Source organism: Vidua chalybeata, chromosome 3, assembly GCF_026979565.1.
Source record: "Vidua chalybeata isolate OUT-0048 chromosome 3, bVidCha1 merged haplotype, whole genome shotgun sequence".
Lineage (NCBI taxonomy): Eukaryota > Metazoa > Chordata > Aves > Passeriformes > Viduidae > Vidua > Vidua chalybeata.
Genome location: NC_071532.1, coordinates 53,240,666 through 53,263,182, shown reverse-complemented (window position 1 = coordinate 53,263,182; position 22,517 = coordinate 53,240,666). Strand labels below are relative to the sequence as shown.

Below are 22,517 nucleotides of genomic sequence, written 5' to 3'. Positions count from 1 at the left end.
CCCTGTTTTGGAAGCTTCCTGTGAATCCCTTCCTTCCTTCAGGCATATCTGGCTAAGAGGCTCCACTTGTGCTAGAGTGTAACCTGTGTTTACCCTGGGAATAGCAGCATTCTGTGTGTTTCTCCCTCTCCTTCTCCTGCATCTCTGTTTCATCTGCCTTCTCCTGAGCACCTGTCATCCTCCTTGCCCTAAAAACCTTTAGCACCTAGTGAGGATGCCCCCAATCATTTTTCCTTCTTAATTTCTCTACTGTCTCCTTCATTTCCATTTTCTGTGCTCCAAAATCTCCTCACCTCCATCACTTCTATACTTTCCACCTCTGAAGCTTTCTTCTGTTCCCTATACATTTCTATGCTGGACTCACCTCCTGTGCTCTGGCTGCCACAGGGCTCATTACAGAAGCTGGTTCACTTTTTCTGTATGTATGAAGGGCTTTGCTCTGGAGTTGTAGATTGAGAGAAGAGTACAAGGCATCAGGTGCCTCTTAGGAAATCCACAGAAAGTTCTAGAACTTGATCTCTATGTACACAGGAACAACCTGAGCTTTGACGTGTTTCCATATGAAAAGTTGAGTCTTAATTTTTTGCCTTGTTGAGAAGCATAATCCACTTCTGTCATTGTCCATAGCTAAACCACATACACATCTGAACTCAACTTCGTAGTGAATTCATCTTTTTTCAATAAGAATAGAGAAGGAAGATGATAGTATAAGTCTTGCATCAGGTGACAAAACTGAGGAGGTACTAAATCACATATCAGGAAGCATGAAGTTCAAGGGCTGTAGAGTGACTTCTGTGTCGCAGTTGGAGACAACACATAAGCTTACTGAGGATTTCAGGTCCAATTAAAGGAAGGCATTTCAGTATTAGAGACTGCTCAGCAGCTGTGATCACTCATGTGTTCCTGTGTATTGTCAGTGCTGTTCTTTCTAACAATTTCTTTGTTGTGCTTTTTAACGATGACCAGATCTTGCGTGTCAACTCCTCTTTTTAAATACACGGACTTCTGCATTAGCTCAGACGACACAATTAGATCTGATGCTACTTGTTTTGCAGAGAAAAGAGATTAAGTGCAGATTAAGCTTTGGGTAGATTGCAAATGGAGGAAAACAAAAGATCAGAAGAACTTCTTAAAAGGGAATGGTTTGAATTTGAGCAGTTGTATTTTGGACCCAATAGTACACCAGACTGTCAACAGCACAGTGAAGCTGACAAGCTAAGATCATAGGATCATTCAAGCTGGAAAGGAATCTCAGGAGGAATGTTTAGTCCAACCTTCTCCTCATCAGGCTCATCTTAGAGTTTAGGGTGTTATCCTGTTGGGTCTTCAAAATCTCCAAAGACAGATTGCCCTTTGGGCCGCCAAATCAAGTCACTATTTTCACTGGGAAAATGGTTTCCTTCCATCCAGTCTGAACGTGTTTTCACTCTTACCCAGTGTGTCTTGTCCCCCGACCATGCCCACTGTGAAAAGGCCAGTTTTATCTTCTTGCTGACCTCCTTTTAGGTGCTATGGGGGTGCTGTAGGTTCCTCTGGACAGCTGTCTCTGCCCTAGGCTGAATGAGGCCTCATCTTTCAGCCCTTCCAGGGTGAGTGCTCAAGCCCTGGAGGGGCTCAAGCCCATGTGAGGGGTTCTCTGCTCACTCTAGTTCATCATCATCTTTTCTTTTCTGGGCATCCAAAACTGAACATGATACTCTAGATGGAATCCAGTGAGTCCTGAGGAAGGAGGGGATGATCAGTTTCTTCCACCTCCCAACTCTGCAACTCATCACACAGCCCAGGATGTTGTTTGCCCTCTTTGCTGCCCGGGCAGACTGCTGGCTTATGCCCAGCTCCGTCTGCCAAGATGCCCAGGGACTTCTCAGCAAAGCTGCTCCCTCTAGTCAAATCCCAGCTAGCACCACTGCAGGGGGCTCATCCTTCCCAGGTGCAGGACCTTGCACTTGTCCCTGTTGACTTTTACAAGGTTCCTGTCAGCACATTCCTCCAGCTTCTCCAAGTCCCCTGAGGTGGCAGCTCTTTCCTCAAGCATAAAAACTGGCTCTGGCATGATGCATTGCTAAATTGTCAAGAGAGTAAATAAACTGTAGAAAGAAACAGATTCCTCTCTTCCACTTTAAATTTCTTACAATTGCTGAACTCTTGAAGATCTACTTGTAGCAGTAGAGCAGGGAAAAAAATGTATCCATAGGTATGGTGTTTAAATGAATAGCATAATCCCAAATTTGTGTTGACCTGGCTTCTTGTTCTTCTAAATGGGGAAAAATACATTATCTGGGATCAAGGTATTGCAAGAGCAGATACTCTAGTTCATACACAATGCAGGGTTTCTCTGACAAATACATTTTCATGTATTTGTATATGTTGCCTGCATGCAGAAATGTCAGGTGCTGAGGTTTCCTTCATTCCCTTGGAGGTAACTGTATCTCACCGTGAAGACATCTTTTCATTATACTAAACTTAAGTATATCTTTTCTTAATTTCTTCTTGTTATTCCTAATTGCTTCATCCCTAAGCAACCCAGCCCTTGGTGTTTATGTGGCAAATACTGTAAAATTGTATACTTAGCTGGGTTTGTAGTGTTATAAAATTCATAGCCGGCCAGTTGAATTTTTGCCATTAGATGTCACTACGTGTACAGCAGATTGTTTTTAAAGGCTTGACTTTTATTTAGCATCCTGGAAAAATGGAGGAGGGAATTGGGAGATGTAGGAGAGAGTCTAGTACTGTAGTATGTTGGATATGCCTTAACTAAAAGCAGCACAGAAGGAAACATAAGATTTTTGACTTAACTCCAACAACCAACAGATGATGCTGTGACCTTAAGCATATATAAATATGTTTAGCAGCTGCTGTGTAACATATTTATAAGTGTTTAGTGACCTGGAGGTTAATCAAAATGAGTTTGGTGATCTCAGCTCAGTTCTTAATGGACTCTACTTCATATTATAGCACTGATGCAGCACAATTTGTCACAGTCGGCAGTCTTTACTCAAAGGAGGCCTACTGTGGAGTGAGAATTAAAGGCTGAAGTAATACCTGATTATTTCTCCCTAAAGAAACTTTCCATTCCAAGCCATCATAGAGCAAAATAATATGTGGAGGAGCTCTGTACTGCTCACTGCCCCCAGTCTCGGAATAAAACAGCATTTACTCTGACAGGATGTCCTTTCAGTGTTACTGAATTAGCTCATGCGTGCTGCGGTCAGGGCTTTGATAGGGGGCTGGGAAAGGACAAAGTCCTGCCAGGGATAGTGCTGAGTCTTTTCATTTGCTGGGCTCTTTCCAGAGATAGAGAGCTGTGTCTGTTCCAAGTACAACATTACATAGAAGGATGAAAGGGAAAGCTATTGCCTTGCCCGATGAGATTTCAGAATTAGGTTCTGCCATTCAGGTTCTTCTGGGTGCAGAAGCAATTTTTTTAGACTTCAGTTGTTTTCTTGCTGTCCTGGCCAAAGCCTGTATATTCTTTTTATTTAATTTCCACTCTCCGTCTAAATTGGAAATAGTTTCCTACTTCTTGATTTAAAGCTCTTGTACAGCAGTATGCTTGCATGAGCTGCAATTGAGATTGATGTCCATCGTGGGTAACATGAAATAGGTTGTACCTCAATTTGAGACAATGAACAGCCCCACAGCTTATAAGATACACATGCTAGGAAGTAATAGTATTGAAATATTAGTAGGTAAGGACCAATTTCAGCTTACCTGCAAGGTGTGTGTCTCCTTTGTATTTTTAAAGTAACAGAAGGACATTAAAGAGATAGATACCTGTAGAGACTTGCCTTTTCCAGGATCCTAGCCTTACTCCATAAAAGAACCTCTGAAAATCCATTACTTCTTTTTTAAAGTATGAAAATATGCTTGCACATTTTTTTCATCTTCACTAGTAACTTTACCCAGTAGCAGAAAGGATCTTGCTTATCCAGCATAGAAGGCACTTTTCAGTTAACTGCATTTGCTGAAATATAGCAATTTTCAGCTAAAAAAGGAGGGGGGGACGGGTTTAAGATACAGTATTTACATAAGAAAAGCTTGGTTGTGTGACTCAAATAATTTAAAGTTGTTGCCAAATGGATCTGCTCTTCTCTTTTCCCTTTGTAATTTTCCCTTGGAGCATTGCACCACTGTGCATTTTAAATCTTTTCCCTCCACTTCTCGTCGCAAGCTTCATCTGGGAAATGACATTGTATGGCAGTTATCTCCTTCATATCAAAAGAAAGCCGTTGTGTCTTTGCAAGAGTGAAGAAAAGTTTGTCTTCAGAGAGCAAAGGACAAAACTGACTTGGAAAAATATGCTTTATTTAGATAACACATTCTCTTTTCCTTTGAAGAAATTCACAGTGTGTCAAGAAAAATTAGGCCAAATACTGCTTTAATGGTCTTCCTCCTGTACCTCCTAAAAAAGAAATCTGCTTCTACCAATTGTGTTAAGAATCTGCCATGAGTTTGGAGAGGACAAGAAGCCATTGAAGTTACTCAGGGTTCTTGATTTGGGAGTTTTCTTTTTTTTATTTGAATACTGTAAAATAATTAAAATTAGGATTTCTACTAAAACTCTCATCTTGCTACCCGGATGTTCAGCTTTCCCTTCCTGTAGGATGAAATTAAGTGCTTCATTTTTTGTAAGGAAATAAAAGTTAACAGGTACTAAAGCTGTGTAAAAGAGCGGCTGCTTTCTTGTTTCTTTTATTTGGAAAAGCAGCAGAAATGTACAGGGGGCACACTGAAGAAAGAGATCTGAGTTTTTATTTTCCTATGTATTTTCCTATGAATATACAAGTAAGTATTTTTTTCTGTGTGTTTTTATTCATTTGTATTATTTTATATGTATAAGTGTTACTCATGTACATATGATAATACATGCAGTCTTCAACTGTGCTAAGAAAAGGTAGGTAATTGTTTTATGTATTAAAAGAATAAAAGATTATTTTTGAAGTTGAATCATGCATTACATCGGGTTATCGTTTGTACTTGAATTAGATTATTTTCTTCCTTGTGCCTCAGTTTGTCTATAGAGTTTGACAAATCAGGTACCAAGCATACTTAGATACTTCTTATAACTTAAAAGTAGATAAGTGTTAGTCTTTCAAAATACTTGGTCTGAACTATGCGGAGAACTATGTAAGGGCTTCATTTAGGGCAGTTTTCGAGACAAATTTAAGTCTCAGTTATACAAGCATTCTACAAATATGCTATTAATTTTCAAAAGCAAAATAGTTCTGCTGAGGTTTCTTGTTTCAATGAAGTGGAATACGTATTGAGTTTTTGGAAAGATTTGGCATAGATGACCCATACAGATGAACACTGTTCAACACAATAATGACAAATGCAGAAATCAGAAATTGAATCTATGGTACCCATTTTTCTTTTGGTCATTTCACTGTTTATTAAGGTCTGGCAGGTGAGGATTGCTATTACATGGTCAAAATGGTAAGAATGGTGATGTGCTGGGTTTTTTTTAATGCCAATGCTAGGTTCTAATTTTGACTCCTGATCATATTGCTGTCTACTCATAGGATATATAATATGAGCTGTATTTCTCTTCTGATTGATAGTGACATAGAAAGACTCTGTATATGTCTCTTGAAATTAGTCTTCAGTCCAATTCTATTTCAAATATATGATAATTAGCTCAAGACTAACTCAAAGCTCCCCACGTAGGTAAAATGAACTAATTACCTGCTTTTTCCTTACAAACATTAGGTGATGTGCTCTGTGACAAACCACAGCATCTTCAGCAGTGAGGTCTGTAGTGAGATGTTGTATGTGTGCTTTCCTCTCCTAGGCAAGGCAATTTTCCTGCCATGAATCAGAGCGGCATTATGGGATCCAGCTCCCCCTACACTCAGCCGATGAACAACAGCTCTGGCCTGATGAACCCGCAGGCTCCTCCTTACAGCATGGCACCCAACATGGTGAACAGTTCAGCAGGTAATGGTGAGTAACCTTCCAGCAGTGACCTTCCTCCATAAACCTGCTTAACACTATCAGCCTTGGGCTGGTGGCAGAGGAACATCTTTCTTCATTTGATTCACCCCTGTTGGGTAGTTCGGAGTGATTTGAAATTAGGCTAAGGTGCTTGCTGGTTTTTTTGTACAGTAACTGATACATTTTTCATCAAGTCCTTCTGCACAGCATGCAGATGAGTACAGGGTTTTGCACAGTTCCAGCATCTCTCAGACTCAGCTTGATGTAGGTGTTGACCAGCAAGTATATGTATATTTGTGTGTATGTGTCTGCAAGAAAGGGAAGGAGAACAGCTTCTTGTTTTAAGAGGTTGCTTTTGTTTTTCAGCGTCTTACTCACTAAGGTTGCAATTTCAGATATTTAAAGTGGTAGTCATTTAAAAAAAGATATGTGCACTTGCTCTGACTTGAAGATGCTGTAAGCTGGGCACTTAACATAATTATTCTGTGTGGAAAATATAGGCCATATTTACTGTTTCCAAAATGTATATAGGGTTTCCTCATGTAGTTATTTAAGTATCAGTATATGAAATTTTACCATAACTTCCTCTTGAAGAAAAAAAAAAGCATATTCAATGTAGCTCCTGGATCTATCCTTCATATCATGACTTATGAGTTCAGAATTGCTTGTACTTTGTGTGTGACTCTGAAGACCAGTGAATAGAGTTTTGCACAAATGTGCTTCATGGTCCATATTCAGCTTGAATTCCTAACAATCATCCTCCTTCAAGATAATACTTCAGCAAAGATCAGTTCTTTGATTGGGCTGTGTTTGGATGGAGTTTCAATGACTCTGAAGCAGATCCTCCCAAGTACTTATTCCAGTAATGGAATTTCTGTGCCTGCCTTATTGATTACGTTATCCCTTTTAGAAATGTTGGGGGTTTTGGAGTTTTTTCTGAAAGCTGAATATGTTGTGCTAAGGTAATAGGAAGTTGTTTCTTAGTTGGTTTTGTTTCTACTTTTATTTATTTCTTAAGAAATGCCTTACTACCTAAATTGTGTCTTACCAAGAACCAGGTTTTTCACATCTTTTGCTCTACCCCTCTGAGCCTATATAATTCTTTCATCCTTTGCATCTTTTGCTGTCTTTTCTTCCTGTCAGTTCTATATGTTCCAGTGTCTTTGGAAGAAAATAGCCACAGTGAGATGCTAGTGTCTGGTATGTCCAGAGTTTCTTTCCTCTACATACGAGCTGCTGAGACACTGAACAGTGTCTTATATTTCAAGAACATTGTTACCATTTTGGTTAGCTGAAGAAAGGAACCTGCTAATCAGTAAGATTATTTTTTTTTTAAGAGAGAGAGAAATTAACAAAAAAAAAAAAAAAAAAAAAAAAAAAAAAGGCTTTTTCCAGTTCTGGCCTGGAAGCTTTTGACTAACCCAGACAGCACACTGCACCATATGGATAAAGAGGGACAAGCTATTGAAAAGAGCATTAGATAATAGCTTGCTTTTTCCCCACCAGAGCTGTCCCAGGTAATATTATGTTTTGTTTGTGTAGTTATGTGTTTTGTCTGGCTTGCTGAAATAAAATTACTTCAGAGCATTGAAACTGTGCTATAAATTCTGTTTTGCTATTAGCAGAAGTAATTTTTCCACCCTTTTCTGTTGGCCCCCAGAGCTGCAAAAATAACCAACAGCAAACAGATGGCAGAGTGCCCTGCCTAAGAAGATTTATGTATTCCTAAGGAATAACCAGTTTAAAGGAAGATTCACAGAGGTTTTTTTGTTCAGATAATTCAGCCATTCGTTATTTCATACAGTGGAAATCTGTTCAGTGCAAGACCATTTATCCTAGCAGTCTTTTGTATGGGGTAGTCATACTCTTTTTATTGTGTTATGCATTCTGAAATATTGGATTTTTAATAATTTAAACATTTATCAGGGGTTTTTCTGCCAGTGCATTTGTGAGGTTTTCTTTTGTTCCAGTTATATTAATTCAGAGATTGCCCAATGGAAAGTAAGTATGAGATGAACTAGAGGAGTTCATTGCACCTCTTTCAGTCTGTGTGGGAGTAGACACGCATCTAGAATTGCTTTACAGACCTCCAAGAGGCACTGTTGGGGAGGAGATGGACTCACAGAACACCAGAAAGAGAAAATTAGGTATGAATACATTGCTGAGTGCAAATGCTGTGGGAATGCTTAATTTCTCCCTATCCAGACTCATCCTTCTGCTTCAGTCAAAAAAATGGATGCTTAAGACAAGTGCAAATACAGTACTTTTAATTATGATTTCTTGAGCTGGGGGTGCATTTTAAGGTCAGCTCTGGCCCTGCATTTGATGAGGTGGAGAACCTATAGGTGACTCCTTTTTAGGAGCTTGAAAACAAGATTTTCTGTGGCAGGAAGACCAATTCAGCTATGTGGCTCCTTAGCTTCTCCTTCCTCCCTGCCCCATAAAATCACACATCTGTCAGATAAACCAGGGTTCAGTCAATGTGGAGGGCCAAAACCAAGTGCAGCTGAGTGGCTGCTGCTGGAGTGAAGGCATTGGTTAACTTTGCTCACATACACTGAGCATCCACAGCTGTGGCTTCAGTTAGAGGCCAGTGAAAACCTTAGCTGAGCAATAGGAGAAGTTAGTTTCTTCGCTGTCTGGGTTTTGAAGGGGACAGTTTTGTTGCCTGTTGTGAGGGAGGAAGGCAGGTCTTTCATTTCAATAAAATGCAGTTTTAGGTTGTACTCTAAAATAGGAGAAGATTGCTGATAACCGATGGAATTGTTTTCATATGGTGTTGGAGCTTCAGCACAGCTATGTCTAACACTGGTTTTGTTACCCATTTTTAGTAGTGTTTATAACTCCTCATTACCAGTTGATCCTTTTGTCTTTGTTTTTTTTTTAATTAATGTCACAATTGAAATGAAAATCATGCTGCAGTTATGCATCCTAATACTTCAACAGTGACTGTGGATCAAACAGCTTCTGCTGATGCAGAGTGGTTTAGGAACACAGAAATTACAAGATCAAAGAAGACAGAGTCTTCTAATAGAGTATTCCATCCATAACAATAACAAAAGCTTCAGGAAAAAGGTGTCAGAATCCCTTCACAATTATGGAACAAGCTGCCATTCAGAAAAATTGTATAACTGCTGCTGTCCTTTTATTGTATGAGTTTACATTATCCATATATATATTTTACACTTTCCCCCTCTATTTTTCAAATTCCAGCTTTAAAAATGCATATATAATAAACAGGAAATTTACAACCCCCAATATAGCTCACGCTGTAAGCTTTGTTAATTCTAGTGAAAATTATCTTTAAAAAGAAGCAATATGAAATTTATGTCTCGCAAGTTTCCATATTGTTCTTGCACAGAAACTGGCATTCACAATCTCTGCTATCTCTGGAGATGAACAAACCAATAAAAAGGCATTAATCTCCTTAGTGCTTAAGGATACTTTCCTTATTTCAGTACCTGTGTCTTACTGAAACCTTTCTTTTTCTGGGTATTGTTATTCCCAATTAACTTTCAACATCATAATACTTTACATAAAATGTGATATTCTAGGAAAAATGATTTGCACTAAAGGAGTTAAAGGACACTCTTTAAAATAATACTAAAAATCATACATATGCTCTATATTTGACTTGGTATTTATTTGAATGAACCTCTAACAGGAAAAGCAATGATATTTATGCAGGTGAAATATTTTATTAGAAACTTGATTTGGATTTTTCTGGTTTGTAGCTTGGTTGCATTTTTCTGAAAAATGGTACATCAGTTTATTTCAGGGTTTTTTTTCCCCTAATGCATATCTTTGTAGGAGCTATTAATACACATTTAGATAAACTTTCTGGAGGTTGTCAGTAGGTGGTAACAGCTGAAATGTCCCATCACCTATATTCCAAACAAGTGATGACCATGATCCAGTGGTCACTGTGTGACTGTAAATCAAGCCAGCACCTGGCACGGAGATGCCCACATCCCAAACTTGTCCTTCCTTGGACAAGACTTGTCAGCAGAAGGGCAATGTGGCACTGAGATCCCTGGTGACTCTCTCATCCTTTTGAGATAAGGTCCTCAACCACCTTTGGCTGCACTTGTCCCCAGAGCTGGAGGATCATTCATGGCAGGACATTGGGCAGTGCTGTTGTCCCTCTTCTGTTTTTTCAGCAGGCATCAAAGCAGTGGGGATCCTCTCATCATCTCCACAGTCACTAATTCACTGTTTTTGCTTTTTCTTCTCTTTTTTTCGCAGAGGGAGAGTGCTAGGGTTGGAAAGGAGAGTGGAATGTTTTACATTACAAGGGAGAGAGGAGGGAGTATTCTGTTTTGTAGAGCATGATTTGTTATCACACTAGCAATAAAGAGAAAAACAATGTTTGTATATTGCTGCTTCTACAGTATTTCATCATCTTCTGGGACTGGTAGAGCAGCCTTTAGCAAAAAAGAATTCTTTACTGCAGTTTTACTCATGTCAATATCTGCCTTTGAGTACATTAAATTCAGTGTGGAATAGTTAATTCAGGACCTTGACCTATACTTGCTTTCTGAAATCATTCTAGCTCTTAAATTCTTATAAGCCAGAGGCTAGTACTTGAAACCTATTCACAGTACGCCACAACACTTCTTGAGTCAAGATTTCCCTGTTATCCTCCTCTCTACAATGTTTTCTCCTTTGGTCTGCACTTCACAGGCAGAATTATCAGTACCTGTGTAGAAAGAGACTGCGTCTTATTTTAGCAGTTTCGTGACAATAACAGTATTTCACTGCTCAGAAAGGGTCAAAACAATGTTCTCACTGTACCGCTTAGCTAAAAAAAGTGAAAGAATGTCTTCTCACAAATCGCTGGAGAGTATGATTGCAAGAAGTTACAAAACAGCATTTCAACAGCAGATAGAAAAATAGCTGTGGAAACATCTTGGGTAAAAGCTATAGGGAAAATAGACAACCTTGCAGTTTGCCAGCAAAGTGCTTGCAGTTCTTCTCTTAGAGGTACAAAGAAAGAACGTAGATGAACTAAATAGCTTAGAACAAATGTGAAACAGAATTTGGGTAATTTCATTATTTGTTTCATAATTGTCTCCAATTCCTCATAGTTATGTTTGTATATGCCAACAAGAAATAGTCAGAAGCCAGAATGAACCTGTATTTTACATTTCTAAACATGACTAATAGAGTCAGAATGTGTGCTGTAATCTGCAGGCTGGAGTTAGTAGCCCTTTATATGAGGTGTTAACTTAAACCCCTCTGAAACAGAGATCCCATAAGGGACTTCTAATGGAAACAGGACTACCAGAAGTGGACACAATTTTTAAATTTTTTGTAATAGAAGTATGATGTGCAACTAGATAAAAGTGAGGTACCAGCAGAGGACTTAGCTATGCAAAATTCCGGTGAAGAAGCGTTATCATTAACTTTGCTTTGTTTGACCTCTCTAAAATTGCTTTATAGGGGAAGGGTCAGCTTTGCTTGCTTTGAAGCGAAAACCCAAGACTTCTTTTTTAGCATTTTCACAGCAGGAAATATGTTAACTGTTAAAATGGATTTTGTATAACGGTTCTGCATCCCAGTTTGAAACCACACTGTGGCATATATTTCACCACTTTGTACATATATTTTTTTTAAATCTCTGAAAGAAAAATAACCAATTTTTTTAAATGCATCTTCAAAACTAGAATGTGTTAGGCTGCCATCCTTCATTTGAGAATGGTCACAAGCTGCCCCAGCTCCTCAAGCAGAGTATAAGGGCAAAATGCATACAAATCAAATGCTTAGTAGATGCTGACTTCCCAGTGGCATGTTGACTGGCTGTTTTGTTGAGATTTCACACACATACATAAAAATAACAGCATTTTTCGCTGATCCCAATAGATTTTTCTGTGCAGCTGCATCACTTGTAAAAGGCTTTTTGTTCCAATTCTTGAAGTCTGAAGTATTGCAAGTAATTTTTTTTTTAAATCTCAATTATGATTTATGTGTTGTGATGACTTTAAGGGCTTGATTGGGCTACAAATGTGCTTTGAAAAAACAAGAAAATGTGCCCATGAAAAACACCGGCAGTTCAAAGCTGAATATTGAGCATACAGTTGTAAACTCACATGGCACATGGCTGGGTAGGTTTTTTTGGCAGAGCCAGAGTCTCAACCTGCAGTGATGCTAAAGATATTAGCAAATTAGCACTGCAAAGCTTGCCAGCGTATTCGCTAGAGTCCTGCTCATGCTCTCACTGCTGTAATTAAAACTAATTATTTTCTAAAACATAGTAATACATGAATATGTGCAATAATCATTTTGTAGTGGGCAATCTGTGAAGTATTTTTAAAGCTTCTTTTCCCCCTCCTGTCTTTGGCTTGCTGTGCAGTGTGCCTGCTGCCTGGTGCAAGCCAGCACTGTCATTTTGCAAGAGCTACACTACTCTGGTAAAGACAGTGATAGTTTACTGATTCTTACATTTTTACATGTGGGATATATATTTTTTCTTTTTTATTGTCTTTTAGGCTATTCTGTATTTTTCTTACTTCATACCCTTTGAAAGAAGGGCATGAGGGGGATTAAAAAGAGAGAAAGGGAAGGTAATCCAGTTTTTCACAAATGCAGTGCACATGGTTTTCAGCAGGCAAAGAATCACCTGGTGTCTTGCTGCTGTTTTCTGCTTATTTGCATTGATTCAGTGTCATGGCACCTCCTGGCATCTGCTCTGCCCAGTAATTTCTTTCTATTTCTCTGAATGTTTCTTGCATCTTTCTAGAAATCCAGGAACCAGGAACCCAGCAGCTCTGCAGCAATAATACTGTACTTGGCACTTGCATCTTCAAATTAAAAAAACCCTTAAACTCCTTGCACCCCTGGGAAGCAACTGCATGCCATTATCAGAGAAAGACATTTATGTGTTCGTTATAGTCCCACCTCGTTTTGGCAGGAGGAAGAAGCTGAGTGCTGGTTGTCCAACAGAGCACGGTTTACAGCTTGTAATTCTGTAGTTAAGGCTCACAGTGGCTGAGCCATTCATATTGAAGTCGTAGGGGCAGGAATTATCTGCTGGACACCAGCCTTAATACAGATGTAATTGGAAAATTCAGGTTTTTTTCTTAGATTCAACATGGCAAGCAGAATGTGCGTTGCTTTCATTTACGTTTGTCTATTGCTAAAGGGAGAGTGCAGTAATTAAATAGACTTATTTTGTTAAAATAATGTGGTCAAACGCAGACAGTTGAAGAGCACCAGCAGCATGAAGAATGAATTCTACTCTGTTAAGCGATGGTTGTTGTTGCATGGTGCTTGTATTCTCTTCTTGTTTGTTCTCCTTTGTTTCCTCACTTCAACTGAAGAGGTTTCCAGGTTTCTGGATGCTAGAGTAACGGGACAGACGTGGGAAAACCTCTCCTTCATGTGGCACCTCAACCATGCAGCAGGAGGCGTGTTTTTTCCTACAAACCAAATAAAGTCATGCTTAACTGTTTCTCCTGTTTTCGATTAGCACCTATGGGTCTTGCAGATATGATGACACCCGGTGAGTCCAAACTTCCCCTTCCTCTCAAAGCAGATGGCAAAGAAGAAGGAGCCCCCCAACCCGAGAGCAAGTCAAAGGTATTTACCACCTTCCGCACGTGGTGTTGGTTCCGCCTGCAGAGGTCTGCTGTGTTGTCCTTCATCTCCTGGTTTTGGCCTACCCACTTCTGTTCTTTCCTGCATGCCTTTCCATTCACGTGCAATCTCTTTCTTTCTTTTTTTTTTTTTCCTTTTATTTTCTTTTTTTTTTCCTTTTCTTTTCTTCATTGTGTGGATCTGAAAGTTACTAGTTCTTACGGCATTTTAACTTGCGGGGGCAAAGCATCCCAAGCCAAAAGTTGCGTGGGCATTTGGCTGTGCCAGGTGGGTGGGAAAGAAGGGTCTTGCCTGGTTTCAATCCTTGCAGCCATTTTTCTCTGCCTTCAGTTATAGCTTCCTGTTTTGGCCGCAGCAGCAACATATTTTAATATTTTGCTTTCCTGCCTTATTTGATTAAATAAGGTGAACGGCTTGTTTTTGTTTCTTTCTTTCATAATGGGAAACCCATGCTTAGCATTTCATGTGAGCTTGAAGTAAGCATGGTGGCTTAGTGACTTTAGCCAAGCATCCAGCAAACTTTCCAAATTATACTAACTATGTTGTTTTAATACCTTTTATATATATATATAAATATATTTATATATGTGTGTGTTTTCTGTATGTGTCTCTCTGTTTATATATATTTTATATATAAAAATTGGTCAGTCTGTTAAACTGGATGTATTTTTTTTTGTTTTTAACAAAGTTTGCCCTGCCTTTGTCATATTTTTTTTTGTATTCCTCTACCACAGGATAGCTACAGCTCTCAGGGTATTTCTCAGCCCCCAACCCCAGGCAACCTGCCAGTCCCTTCCCCAATGTCCCCAAGCTCTGCTAGCATCTCCTCATTTCATGGAGATGAAAGTGATAGCATTAGCAGCCCAGGCTGGCCAAAGACTCCATCAAGCCCTGTAAGTGGCTCTGGTTATTTTGGTTTTTGTTTATTTTTTTGTAATTAATTATATTTTAATGCTTGCTTGTTTGTTTTGTAAATTCCTTTTCTTTATTATTTATCCACTAAACAGTTTTCTTTCTTTATAACACTGGGTACAAATTCTGCTCTCGGACACATGACTGTAAGTTCCACTGCCTGGCTTCAGTGGGGCCTGAGCATGCTTATCCAAGGGCAAAATTTGTCCCAACAGTACTTTGAAATAAGAAAGAGTAAAGTTGTGTGCATCATGCAAGTGTGCTGTCTGGTAAAACAGCGGTTGTTGTGAAGAAAACATCCTTCTTGTAATGCATCAGCTTCTAAGCATGCCGACTGTGTTGTTAAGAACAATTCCATTTCTGTTCCTGGGCCCAAACTCCTTCACACAACTGACTTCACTCTGGTTGCTGCACTTGTCTTTACTAGGATTATTTAGAGGGGAAAAAAAACCAAAGGGGAAAAAAAAAAAAAAAACCACAAAATGAAATAATGAAATCTTCTCCCCTATTGAAACTAATACCCATCAAAAGTTAAATTATAGACTCAGCACCACAAAAAAGTTGCCATTTTTATTTATGAAACGTTTTTCATTTTGAATTGTGTATTTGGAAATACAGCCATTATAACTGTCAAGGCATAGTCTAAACTAAAATTGTTGCTAATTTGCTTCATTTGGTTATTTTGAAATAACCCAGACTGTGAGCTGAAAAAAGTTCCTGATGCATGTACATTTTTAGAAAACTATTTTTTAGATGAGTAATGGTTAATCAGTCTCATACAGGTTATAAAGAAGAACCTGAGAGAAATGTGTGGTACTACAACCAAATTTCATCATCTTTCTGTCTATATATATATATGCACACATGTAGAAAATCTGTATGCGTATATAGAAAAGAGAATGCAGGCCTAAGATTATATGGTCTATGGGGAGCAAAAGTCCATGTGGTCATTTTTGCTTTTTTTTTTTTTTTTTTTTTTTAATAATTAGGAATATATATGTTGTTCCTCTCTTACTTCTTTTTATCAAAAGTAGAAATGATCATAATTTCTCTGTAGAAAAATAATGTAACATATTCTTGTGCAGAATATAAAGGGGGTTTTCCCCAGTGTTAAAGTGCACTTAAATTAGCAGTAATTCTTTGATAACAATTTTTACAAAGTGATATGTTACAGAGTATTTCTCAAGGCAAACAGAGGAAGGCCAGTCAGAGGGGAAGAGATCTAACTATCCAAAACCCAGACATTTACAGAATCCCCTGAGCAAGGGGGCAGCATGGCATGAAATGCACCACTTAAATCTTTGGATGTTGATTAGACAGCAACTTTGAGTCTCAGAAGGCAACTGATGTTACTTGTTCCCACAAGGTCTCATCTTTTTCTTAAAAACATTTGTGAAAGGGTGACGCCAAAAATTCTGTTAGTTTTCTTTGTAGTGATGTTTGGGGTATTGCTTGTTTGGGCAGTTTTCTGGAGGAAAGCAAGAGAGTTATTGCATAGGCTGTCTAACACATTGAGTGCTTCCTCTACAACCAAAGAAGAATGTATTCCTGAGTTCTTGCATAAACTGCATAGCAAATCCTGGAGTCATCGTGAACATATGTGGAGATTTTTTTCGTGTAAATAAAGTACAGATGATTGACAGAGTATAACATTGGAAAAAATAAATTAGGAAAGTTTGTGCTTTCAATTTCTTCTGAATGTCCTTCTCTCCAAAAGCTTCAGTTAGACATGGAAAAAACAGAGCTTTGGAATGATAGAAAAATAAGTGCTGCAAATGAGCTGATCCCTTTTTGCCTATGAAGGCCAGTGGATTGGATAACTTCATCGACTTCAACAGCAGCCTGACATAGACTGGAACGATTGATTGCAGGCATTTCGTTACACTTGAAAACAGCCTGAATTGGTTCATTAAATCCCAAAGCTGTTTCATGTGCTACAACTTGTCCGTTCCAGTAGAGAATAAAAGCAGGGGTGAATGGTCTCTGATTCACTTCAAGGTATCCCTGTGATCCTACTAAGTGGATCCTCTCTTTCAGCTGTTTTATGTGGAAGTGAGGCATGAGAAAATGGGGAGAAAGAACTGATGAACATTAGGTTTTGAGGCTTCCTTGGGTATGTCAGGAAAAGGACACTTCTGCTCTGCCAGTTTTGCATATAATATGCATCCCTGACAGTGGTGAGGTAGTTCTAAAATTCTTTAAAAGAGACATTTCAAGCATGGGTGTAAACTATGCAGGGTCACTGCAACATGAGTAGAACAGTAGGTTACGAAAAGCCCATAAAATGCTGTTAACTGTACATAGGTACCCATGAAAATGACAGTGAATACACCTGAACAGTACTACACCTCCATGGTGCTAGTTGAGAGGAGTCTCCAGAGTCCTTCAGGAGAAAATCTTGACAAAGGAATGTGTCCTGCACAAGACTCTGCCAGGGATTGGACTTGGCAGCTGCCTGTGTATGCACACTCTGTTCTGTAGTAAAGGAAGTCTGTGTAACACGTGTACAGGGAAGTCAGGGAAGGGAACAGTAGATAATTGTATAAATATAGATCCTTAAAGATATGTAGAGAAGCAACTACCCACTGCCTTTCATGTGAAAATAACTCCTACATAAATTTGTGTTGCTCTGAAGGGTTCTGCAGACTCACCATACAAGGGTCTGCATATAATGCAGTTTTAATAGTGGGTAGGTGTATTGAAAGGAAAGTATGGGTTTCGACAGATTTAGTATGGGAATTGGCTTTGGCATCCACATACTTTGGTGGAGTTTTTTTAATCACCCAGTTAAACACCCCAGTGTATCATGTGGAAGAGTGCTGGGGATTGCAGGCAGAGTAGGATATAACTAAATCAGTAAAGCTATGTGCCATAGGCTTGCACTAGCATTCTTCTGTCACCAAAATTATCAACATACTTAACAGAAGAAAAGGTCGTGATCTGTGTTCTTCCAGCATTGCCTGGGATGTGCTCATTTTAGTTTAAAATGGGATCTTTCTCTTTTAAACCCTTGCTTTATAAGGGTTAATATTTAATATTTATAGGTAAATTTAGGCTTCCAGCTGAACCTGCCCATGTGAAACTGAAGTTTGTTTGTGTGTAGACTAGCTTGCACACATCTGTCATTTTTATCCATTTACTTTTATAAAAATAGAGAAGATAAAAAGATCTTTACTCTTGAGGAATAGCATTCTTCCCTCCAGTGCATTCTTATAAAGTTAACATTTCATTTTAGAAGAAAATTGCACCCATTTTACAAAGCATGACAACCTGAAAGCTCACACAGTAAGAAACACTTCTTACCTTCTGTAAGCTGTGAAAAGTTTTCAGATTATACTGTCATTTTAGAACTTGCTGCCACACTGCTGAAAAGCAGCATCATTTGAGATGTATAGTAGAAAAATGCAGAAAGAAAAATTCTTAACTGTTTCCTTTCTGCTCTGATTCTGATTTGAAAAAGTGAATCTTAACATATAAAAATGAAACCCTAAAACTTGTAAATCTGAACTTTCTTAATCATGGCTCACCATAAAAGTGAAATAGAAACTATTTTGTTGCCTCATATGTTAGAATGTAAGCACATAGAAAATTTCCTGCATAAAAGCTGGAATTTCCCACCTTATTTTTTGTAGAGTTCTGGGGCATCTTAAGTGTCAGATTAAAATTGAAGCTGGTGAGCAGTAGAGTAACTTTGTACTTACTGCAAAAGGTAGTGGGGTACTTCCAGTTCATTCAACTGTTCAGGCCTGTGTGATCATGTATCTGGTGCTCACCACATCAAATTAGTAGCAACATGACTTCCGTCCTTCCCCCTTTCCACCCACTTAAAAAAAACCCTCCCAAACTTTGAAAAAGTGTATTTGTTGCGAAGAGTTAAACTGATTTTCTTGAGTACCCAGATATATAGCAAATGATGCTTTCAGTAAATTGGTTGCTATTACAGAATCAGTTTGTGCTTTCTTTGCATAAGCTGCAGGATTCATATCAGTGTATTTCCTGCCAGCCACTTAGTATTAATAAAACAAATTTAGCCCTGACTCTCACTTCAGTAGGAGTTGTAACACAACTGAGTCTGGCTGAAGTAAATTCAGGTGTGCACGTCATTTCTAAGAAAGGTAATTATATATGTCTGTAGGAAGGATTGCTGTGAAGAAGTTACAGTGTCAGCAAGGCAGTAAAGAAAACTTTAAAGGAGGCTATTTATTTAATTAAAATTAATATCCATTCACTGGAAAGAATGGCAATGGCTTATGGAACTGCTAGGTCACCCCCTTGTCTTCATGTTTCTTTTCTCCTGACTCTTTTCCAGTTTTGCCAAGTTGCAGCTGATAGCTGGAAGGAGATACAGAGTCTGTCATATTTTCCAGGCTAACATGCAAGATAAATGGTGGCAGTACTCTTGAAATCATTGGCAGTGAGGTTCTACTCTTCTGTATCCCACTTTCATGGTGTTGAGTGCCAGGCCTCTCACCACTATGTGGGGACATGGACAAAGTGAGCAGTTCTGTAGCATCTGTGAGGTACAGGGAGGATCTTTTTCAGAGATGTTCAAATAGGAATGAGTTTCTGTTTACTTGACAATAGTCTCTCTTCAGTTCAAAGTAAGGAAAAGACAAAAGAGGGAAAGAGTGATTGACTAGATGAGTTTTAAGAAGTGTCTACTGCAATCAACAACAAAGTTTAGGCTTTTACTATACAGACGTAAAGGATATGTTTCCCTTCACATATTTGGCTCCTTTCCCAAAGCTTTATGTCAGTCTTTTTCCCTTGTGTTTAATTCTGAACCACTCCCATCTTCCAGTGCTGAGCAAATCAGTTCACTTTCTGCAAGTAGGAGGGTTGTCCTGCTCTAGCAGCAGCCCCTTTCTGCTGTCAGAGCTGAGGCAGCTTGGGTAGGGTCTGTGACAGAGTCTGTCCACACATGGCACAGAGCCCAGCTCACAGGGTTACATTGCACAGAAAAGATATGGTGAGAATCTATAGCTTGTGTAGCAGCCTCAGCTTTCTGCTGTCACTACATTAAAAAAAAAAAAAAAAAAAAAAAAAAAAAAAAAAGGAGAAAAGAGAATCAAACATAATATGAGCTTTCATTAGCTGTAAAGCCCAAAGAGCAGCAGGAAAGTAGATTCACTCCTGCCTTTTTGCCACAGAGATGGAATTCTGCTCTTGCCACCTCTTCTGCTTTTTCTGGTGGTGTCTCAGCTCTGATTGCTGTCCATTCTTGGTTTTCCCCAGGTCATAACACACATTCCCTTTGCAAGGACAACAGAGATGGATATCATCAGTACTCCAGCAAGGGAGAAGAGTAGTTGCTACTTACAGGCTTTATTGGATCAGGCAGCTAATTGGCAGCTCACAAAGAGTATTGCCACCAATCTCCTTGTAGGCACTCTTGCTTATCTTGCTTTTTGGCCACCAGTGGTGTGAAGTGGTAATAAAGCATAACCATTTTGTGACTCTGAAGGGAGGACTACTTCTCCATGTACTAATTTGCTATGATTCACACTTTAGGCTATTTTTGCGCAATTCCTGCTCTAGAGGATTACTTTCAGGTTTTCTAGCCCATCTTTGAGGGCAAAGAGGAGAGGATTGGTTTGGTTTTAGGATTTTCTAAACCTGTGTGGGACAAACTTGTTTATAATTTTACCAGAATAGTTGCTTGCAAAGCACTTTGAGATAAGTGGACGAGAAGCACACTGTGAGAGCTACGTCTTCTTAAAATGACATGAGGCAACATCAGAAACTTGCCTTCTGGGATCCAAAGTTCAGATCACTGAAAGAAATATGAGAATGGGGAGTTTGGGCCCTTTATTTATAAAGCTGACTTTTTTGTATATGGACAGAATGTACTGTTTGTGCCTGAACTAGTAGCCTTCATTCCTGACTGTTGTGTGATAGCTTTAGTTTGTTTGACATCTTCTCTTTTTCAATGTTGTGAGTTTCTTACTTTCTTTTCCCTTCCCCTCCCACCCTTCCCCCAACTCTTTCTTTTCTTCTTGCAATTTAGAAATCAAGTTCCTCTACCACAACTGGAGAGAAGATCACTAAAGTCTATGAGCTAGGAAATGAGCCAGAGCGCAAGATGTGGGTGGATCGGTACCTGACGTTCATGGAGGAGAGGGGCACGCCTGTGGCCAGTCTGCCAGCTGTGGGCAAGAAGCCCTTGGACCTGTTCAGGCTCTATGTCTGCGTCAAGGAGATTGGAGGTTTAGCACAGGTGAGAAGAACTGGTTAAAAGTGAACCTTCAAAAAGTCAATATTCTTTTTTCTAGAGTATTCCTGCTGGATACATCATTAGGTTTTCAACCCAGACAATATTGTTGAAGAAAATGGTTTCATGCTTTGATAGCTGTCTGGAGTTCATTTTGGGCTGCATAATGGCCCTAAAACTTTAGAGTTTGAATCAAGATTGGCCATTGCTGTAGACAGATGAAATTGTTGCCTTTTCTGGGGAACCTTTTCTAGTAATGCTGCTGAGAGAAGAAAATAGAAAAAGGCCACTGGATCAAAATTATGAGTAAGATGATAGAGCTAAAAGGACAAGGAGATTTTTAAGTCCATTTTTCCTATATAGAGATAAGCCTGTAGGACAATTCAGTTCATCTCTCCAGAGAAACTGCAGAAATATTCTTAAAATGCGCTCTTTCATCCCAAACCTTTAATTCTGAGTGTCTCTATACGCTGTATGTGTTTCTTAGACATGGATTATGCTGTGTTTGGAAAATGCTTACAGGATATTTTGGGTTGTCTTGCTAACATAATGATTATAAGGAAAACGTGAATTACCTAAATGAGTTGAAGAAAAATGAAAGCAGGAAGAGCTGAGAATAAAAAAGTCACAGATGGGAGACAGAAACTTTCATTTGTGTTCTCACCAGTTAATTTAAAGTTTTGCATGGGGATATTGGAAAAATATTCATGAGTTCTATGGGGATGTTTACCACAGAGCAAAATGAAATATTTCACTGTTTAGCTTCTAAAGGGAAAGAAGGAGAAAATGGTCAGTACTTGCAGTCTTAGATTTGGCATTCAAAGTCACCTGTCCTTTCCTGATGCTTGTACAAAGCATCTCTTTCATCTAGGGGATCACTGACTAGGCACTGGACACTATTGTGAAGTGCAGGGATCCATAAGTTCTGTATTTATGAGAACATTTGTTCAATGCCTTACAAAATGAGGTCTTAAATATAGCTAACATGTAGATAAATATGCATGTGTAATATTGTATAAAACGTAATATTAAAACATACAATTCTCCCCTAATTACAAAATCTGAACTCAAAAATATGGCAAACAAATTAGATTCTCAAAAAGAGAACATATTTTCATAATATATGTGGTTAGTTCAAGAAAGGAATGTCCAACATCAATTAGTACCCCTTCCAAAGCTATTTTTAATAGTGCACCTCACAACATGGGATTTGACTACTGAATTAGATCATTGGCCCTTCAAATCCAGGGATTATAGCTATTCTTATTATTAAAGGAAGGCAGAGAAACCTAACATAGTTGATTCTGCCAGTTGTTAAATGCTGTATATTGGTAAGAGATGTTATCCCGACGTTTTTAGTGATCAGCTCATGCCCCTCAGCATCATACGGATGTGATTACTTTTAGCTCAGAAACTTTATTACAGGTAAATTTTATCATGCAGCTGCTCTGCCTTGTACAGCATGATTGTGCCCACAGTGTGACTCTTAGCATCAAAAATTGAGCAAGATGGGGGGCAGATGGGATATTCTAGAGAATTATTCATGTTTGCTTATTATGGAAATTTATTTTATTTTGGGACATTCAGTGTTGATTTTCAGTGACAGACATTATGTTTTGCCAAAGAATAGATGCTGTTCACTTCAACTGATTTTTGAAAGAGCTTGAGTTACAAATGTGTGTGCTTTACTGGTTAAAATTAACACTAAAAATGAGAGCTCCTGGTTTTGCTGGTGTGCCTACATGAATGATCACTATGTTCATCTGTTTAGAGCTGCTCAGAGGTGCAGAGCTTTGCTTGCTGAGTTTTATTTAAATGCATCTGTGTGATGCCCTCCTAAAAAGCTGTTGCTCCAACTGCTGCA

The 22,517-nt window shown here is 38.8% G+C and overlaps 1 protein-coding gene across 3 annotated transcripts in view; it reads left to right on the top strand.

Annotated features, from left to right (window-relative positions):
- ARID1B (AT-rich interaction domain 1B) overlaps positions 1-22,517 on the top strand; it is a 326,328-nt gene that overhangs the window by 278,594 nt on the left and 25,217 nt on the right. For 2 of the 3 annotated variants that reach the window (XM_053937248.1, XM_053937250.1), the window contains exons 9-12: positions 5,792-5,943; positions 13,403-13,512; positions 14,265-14,423; positions 20,450-20,659. In XM_053937248.1, the coding sequence (XP_053793223.1) occupies positions 5,792-5,943; positions 13,403-13,512; positions 14,265-14,423; positions 20,450-20,659 (631 nt within the window). The remainder of the gene's footprint in view (positions 1-5,791; positions 5,944-13,402; positions 13,513-14,264; positions 14,424-20,449; positions 20,660-22,517) is intronic. The other variant, XM_053937249.1, reaches the window with a different exon arrangement.